Source organism: Frankliniella occidentalis, unplaced genomic scaffold (assembly GCF_000697945.3).
Source record: "Frankliniella occidentalis isolate FOCC.00 unplaced genomic scaffold, Focc_3.1 Scaffold60, whole genome shotgun sequence".
NCBI classification, from domain to species: Eukaryota; Metazoa; Arthropoda; class Insecta; order Thysanoptera; family Thripidae; genus Frankliniella; species Frankliniella occidentalis.
Window position 1 is genome coordinate 1,473,614 of NW_026267190.1, and position 6,018 is coordinate 1,479,631.

Below are 6,018 nucleotides of genomic sequence, written 5' to 3' on the forward strand. Positions count from 1 at the left end.
AGCCATGCACCACAAGCTCCAGTATGCAAATAACAGTGGAACACTAAGTTCTGAATTTACAGTAGTTCTTGAGTGTCAAAGGAAAATTTTAATAACTGTCACAGATGACATATACTATGGAAACTTTGAAGTTTTATAATTAAAATATCACAATTACAGTTTAGACTGTGCCTTCAACAAACCTTGAAGTTTCTGGGTGAGCATAATGTTGCCAGTGATTTTGAGCTTCTGCTTCATGAACGCAACTTGAGGATTGAGCTTTCCAGTAGTCTAATAAGAAAGGAAATCAATGAATCAATAAGAGCTGAGGAGGAATCAATCACAATAAGAACATACCTAAGAGATTCTAAAATTACTTACAATGTCAATCATATCCTGATCATCTACAGTTAGAGTTGTGTCCACTTTGACACCTGGCTCAGCATCTCCCTTGTAAAGTTTACATTGCTTCAAGTCAACAACTGTACTTAGAAAAATGTTATATAGTTAACTTAGTTTCTACAAGTTCATTACACAAAAATAAGTCCGTTCACTTACCCCATTTCCCAGCAGCTTGACCATTTTTAGTGATATTGTACAGGAAAACCCCATTGATTTTCTTTGCGGTGGCAGGGTCAGCCTCCATGCGCTTCCTCATATCATTGAACATCTCCTCACATTTTAAAGATTCAGCTGCAACCTTATGAAGGTTTACAGCAGGTTGAACTTCTTTAAGATCCATGTAGGCACCTGATAAAATGCATTAACTGCTTATAAGTCCAATTCCAACATTGCAATACATACCCTGCCATCATCTGCTATTTAAGAAAATCAGATCAAACTGGGCTATTTTAATCCGGAAGTTAACAAAATTAACCTGAGGCCACAAATTTAACTTTGGTTCTGGTTTTGCGTTACGTAACTTGTTTTGTACCCACAAAGAAAGAGCAGATGAGGTATAAAAATAATTTGTAAATTAAGAACAACTTACCAGAAATCACAATGTTTCCAGTTTCAATGGTTGATGTTTCGAAGTGAATCCTGTGTCCTTCACGCCACATATCTGTCTTCAGCGTATGGCCGGGTAATACAGGCTTAGTAAATCTAACCTAAAAGAACAAATGAAACACTCAAGATTAAAAATTTGAATTGGAACAGGTTTGGCTCTGTTCTGGTCCTAGATCTTCACACTGACTGAAGTGAACGCAACTGTCAACTCAAACTTAAAGCTGTCCCCACCAAAAACATGGATTGAAAAAACGTCATGAGGTTAAAGTTTGCAATGAAGATATGCCTTGTCATAGGACCTATTTGACTGACAGTTTTTCAACAGTGCATAGCAATGAAATCACACCTTCAGATTTTTGTATCTACGTTTCAACACGAAGACTGCTGCTACCTGAATGAAGAAGAATGTGCTGAGTAGAGAGCTCTAAACACACTAACACACACCAACACACACACACACACAGAGGCGCGCGCAGGCGCAACCGCACACGGCACCTCACTCACACACACAGGGGCAGTCACACACACTACACTCAGCTCAGGCCACTGCCACTCAGGCACTAGAGTCCAAGGACAAAGAGCAAAGATCACTTGAGCTTCCTGTTGGGACTATAAAGCTGTATGCAGGCTGCAAAGGCAATCTGAATACTTGAAAGCCTTCCCAGGGTGCTAGATATGTCTACCCGACGGTTCGACCGGCCGGTCACTTCATTGACCTCCGTCACCTCGATTCGAGGCCTACCCAACCCACGAACGAATGAATGAATGAATGCATGAATGAATGAATTAGTTTACTCATTACAGAATATTTACAGAACAGGTCACTGGACTGATTAGGGAGGAATGAGGAATAAGAGAAGCAAAAGTCAGTTTCTGGTACCATGTTTGTCAGTGGTATTACGCTGTAGAAGAATGAAAGTCTATTGAGGCGACAATATTATCTGCAGGTGGTGCATATGGAAAGATTATTAGGTAAGATTGGAGATAAGATCCTAGCATTAAGTATGAAGGTCGAGTGGACATATCGCAGCAAAATACACAGAGATTTAGAAGAGCCCAAAAGACACTTAAAAATATTTGAGAAAATTAAGTTACCTTGATGGTTTTCACCAAAGAGGGATCATTGCCAGCATATAATTCAAGAACATGTTTAGTTGCAAAACCAAGGGTGGCCATTCCATGAAGAATTGGCCTATCAAATCCTCCCATAGATGCAAAGTTAGGATCAATGTGAAGTGGGTTCGCATCACCTGACAAGCGGTACAAGGCAGCCTGGCAATGGAAAAATTTAAAAAGGATTAAAACCAAGAACATAAAGATCAAATTTTCTAGGTGATCAAACTGAGCAAACCTGGTCTAGGATTGTAGCCTGAATTCGGCTGGCATCTGCCTTCCTCTTGGGTCTATCAGCACACATAATTTGTTTGTTTGATGATTGACGTCCACCAAATTCACCTGCTCCTCTTATAAAAACAGTCATTTGGCTGTGTGCAACTTGGTCACCTTCCTCATCAAAGGTGTCAACTAAAATTGATAAATTAATAGAAAATCAGTTTAACAGATTCATTAATCATGAAATTTAAATAAATGAAAATACATCAGTTTTGCTTACTGTCCATGAGGATAACAGCTCCCTTGCTTCCCTTGTCCAGAACATCAGCAATCTGGCATTGATTTGTCAGAGTTCCAGATGTTGAGATGGGTTTCAGGATTTCAACAAACTGCTCTCCATGCAGCAACTGAAAGAAAATGTTATTTTTAAAAACTACGAGTCCATAGATATGTATTATTATTATTTTTGAAATAGTATGTCTACCTGAGTGGGATCAACAGTTTTCCCAGGAATAGCATTATCAATAAGACCGGAGAACATTCCCACCATTTGTCCAGGAATTATGTAAAAGCTAGGCAAAGCAGCAAAGTCTTCGTGATTTTCATATAGGAATCTAAGGTCGTCAGGATTCTTAGTAGAAGCACCAACTATAAAAATAAATACAAACCACTTACAAAATGTGAAAATGATTAAGAACTGCAACAGTTTCCATGACAAATCAAGCAGGCACTCACCACCAAGAGCATATATGATCAAATCTCTAGGAGTGTAGGAGAATTTATCCTTAACAACTTTTCCAGATGCAGGAGCTGTCCGTAACTCTTCCAGAACAGTCATTAAGTTTGATGTGGCTGCTTGAATTGTTGTCAAAGGTGTAGCTTTGGACATGTCCGTTACTTTCTCCCATGAATCTCTCACATCCTCAATAGAGAGATCATCAGTTATTCTCTTACGCAAACTAACTCCTTCACCTCGGTACATTTGACATTGAGCAGCATACCCTGCTCCAGAGTCAATGATACTGCCATTGTCTCCACAAGACTCATGGCACAGCCAGGCTACTACAGGGGCAATCAGACAAGGGCGCAATTCAGCAAACATGTCAGGGGGTAGAATATCCTCAGTCAACCTTGAAGCAGCAGTGGGCACAATAGTGTTGCAATGAATGTTGTATTTATCTCCTTCCAAGGCAAGAGTATTGTTCAGTCCAACTAATCCATACTTGGCAGCACTAGAGTAGAAAAGACATTAAAATGAGAGCCTGATAACACAATAATAAAAAATGTAAGATTATTTATGGTTTTGCCTTTACCTGTAGTTTGCCTGGCCAAAATTGCCACAAAGACCTGACTGAGACGAGGTCATAATGATGCGTCCATATTGTTGTTTGCGCATGTGAGGCCAAGCAGCTTGAGTGGTTTTAAAAGACCCTTTTAGATGGACCCGGTGAACAAGATCTAGAAAATAAGACGTCGAATAGAGGACAGAGGAATGCGAGTGCTAATCTAGAATGAGGAAACAAAGTCTTACCCCAATCCTGATCACTAATGCGAGCAAATGTTCTGTCTCGAAGAATTCCAGCATTATTGATTAAGATGTCAACTCTGCCAAAGTTGTCCAAGGCAGTCTGAATAATCTTTTCTCCATCTTCAACAGAGTTGTAGTCTGGTACAGCTTTCCCACCTTTGAGACATGATAGTGAATAAGAATAAGAATGAAAGTAAGATTTTAAAGTCAACTGAAGAAAATTGACTGAGAATTATTAATCACCCTTAGCTTTGATTTCCTCAACAACTGTGTCAGCAGCTTTAGTACTGCTTCCATCGCCATGACGCCCTCCACCAAGATCATTCACAACAACGGATGCCCCTCTTTCAGCCAGTAACAGAGCATAGGTTCGTCCCAAACCTGTAAAACGATTTTTCTTTGTTTTAAACAATGTTAATTTCAATTTTACATGAATAATTAAGTTGGAAAGATTAATCATGAAACACCCTGACTCAATCTTGACCCCAACATGGCCATGCATTCTGTAGTAGAGCTTCAGTCTTTCGGAATTTGTTGGGCTTCACATATTAACACAAACTGAAATTTTACCTGCTCCCGCTCCTGTGACAACAGCGACTCGTCCATTGAATCTCAGCTTCTCAGCCATAGTTGCCAGCCTAGCGAATGACAAAACACACAGGAATATATCAGTTGACTGATAAAAGCAAGACTGAAAATTGAATCAGTCACGTAAATGTGTGCAGAATGTTGGTAAGCATCAAGGCAATCAATCAAAATTGTATATATACAAAGCAGCCCTTCCCCTGATAAAGAGAGGGGTCGGTGAACACAGCTACCATTACCTGCGAATAATTTTGAAGCTTTAAATTAAATCAACAGGTTCATAAAAATATGTTTCCTTGAAGGGAAACAGCGAGCTGTACTGATGATACACAGCTACTCATAAAACCGCAAGGTAACATGCAACAAAGCAGAATGATTTGTCAAAATATTGGTATCAAAGTCCACGATACGCTATAACAATAATCATGACCACCGGTGCAACTAAACTACGGAGACTTGGGATTCGTATGTGCAATGGGTAAAACACAGACATGCAGTGACAAAAAGGTATTGATTGTTCACCTGGGACACCGGTCAACGGAGAAATGAAAATTCCTCGACCTCTTACAGCCCGAGTTTGTACTACTTCTGGGCTTAAGAGCTCAAGCAAGAACCTGTCGTGGAGTTGATCGGCTGATGGGCTGCTGACACAAACCACAAACACCCGAGTCACCCCACACGCCCCCCTCCACATTCTAGAGGCCCTCGTGTGAGAGGCGCACTGGGTGGCGGCGGATTGCGCGAGACTATGTTATGAGAACTTTTGCGTGCGGCTGAAACCTGTCCAGATGAAGCTGTCTTGCAAGGCCATGTCGGTTGTGTTTTGACAGCGCCCCCCCCCCTTTCCACTGGCCCCACTTACTCGCTCCAGAATGTTGCCCTTTATTTTTACATTGTGGATATTTGCCCCAATTGGGGCACCAGACAAATTCTAAAAATGACAGGCTGAGTTGGTTTTTGGGGTTCGGTGTACAAAATCACATCGTCCAGGCAGATGCATAGAGTAATGGGTTGTAGAGTGGATTTTATTAATTTCCTTTTATTACAGTGTCGTATCACAGTGAATCAATGGGCGCGGCGTTGGGGGCCGCCGGAGGCAGCCCTCACTACTGGTACACACGCACGTAGTCCACCTGCAGCGCGGCGCTCTCGCCCTGCCAGGTGTCCTTCCACCAGTCCTTGTTCTCCCAGAACTGCCTCATGGCGTGCCCGGAGCTCAGGTTGTACGGCCGGGGGTGGGGCTCGTTGTGGAGGTCGTCGCTGAAGAAGGAGCCTCCGACGGCCAGGTTCAGGATGATGAAGAACTGAGAACAAGGCCGGTCATCAGCAAAGTCAGTCGTGTAGTGGCCGGTGCCCTGCCCCCATACATACCTTCTGGTCAAAGGGCGCCATCTTCTTGCCGCTCCAGATGTCCTGGCCCTCGAAGCCGCCCAGCTTCCAGAAGCCCTCCTCGGGCGCGGGCCGCTCGCCGATGAGCTCGCCGTCGAGTAGGAAGCGGAAGCCGGCCTCGCTCCAGTACAGGGTGTACACGTGGAAGTCGTCGGCCAGCGTGTCGCTGTCCACGTTCTTGGAGTAGTGCGTCTTTG

The 6,018-nt window shown here is 42.6% G+C and overlaps 2 protein-coding genes across 3 annotated transcripts; both read right to left on the bottom strand.

The window, feature by feature from the left end:
- Positions 1-65: 65 nt before the first annotated feature.
- Positions 66-5,116, bottom strand: LOC113212460 (peroxisomal multifunctional enzyme type 2). Of its 2 annotated transcripts, XM_026431159.2 has the most exons (15): positions 4,955-5,116; positions 4,672-4,765; positions 4,418-4,485; positions 4,091-4,228; positions 3,851-4,003; positions 3,633-3,777; positions 3,055-3,551; positions 2,804-2,967; positions 2,600-2,726; positions 2,339-2,511; positions 2,083-2,259; positions 971-1,088; positions 538-729; positions 361-461; positions 66-270 (listed from the first exon to the last, which is right to left on the bottom strand). In XM_026431159.2, the coding sequence occupies exons 3-15, from the start codon at positions 4,473-4,475 to the stop codon at positions 154-156; spliced, it is 2,160 nt and encodes a 719-aa protein (XP_026286944.1). In that variant the 5' UTR covers positions 4,476-4,485; positions 4,672-4,765; positions 4,955-5,116; the 3' UTR covers positions 66-153. The 2 variants fall into 2 exon arrangements, with proteins under 2 accessions (XP_026286944.1, XP_026286946.1); XM_026431161.2 differs by lacking the exon at positions 4,672-4,765 and having other exon boundaries at positions 4,955-5,112.
- A 320-nt stretch (positions 5,117-5,436) lies between these two features.
- Positions 5,437-6,013, bottom strand: LOC127748628 (beta-1,3-glucan-binding protein-like; the record flags this gene model as incomplete). Its single annotated transcript, XM_052267870.1, has 2 exons — positions 5,437-5,736; positions 5,804-6,013. Coding segments are annotated over 2 exons (408 nt in total), but the record flags the coding sequence as incomplete, so codon positions are not given.
- Positions 6,014-6,018: the final 5 nt, after the last annotated feature.

Coding starts and splice junctions, on each gene's coding strand:
- LOC113212460 (XM_026431159.2), bottom strand. CDS start 4,475: ATGGCTGAGAAGCTGAGATTCAATGGACGAGTCGCTGTTGTCACAGGA. Junction 2,968..3,054: donor GATCATATATGCTCTTGGTG/GTGAGTGCCTGC, acceptor TTATTTTTATAG/TTGGTGCTTCTACTAAGAAT. Junction 1,089..2,082: donor CTTTGGTGAAAACCATCAAG/GTAACTTAATTT, acceptor TTGTTCTTTTAG/GTTAGATTTACTAAGCCTGT.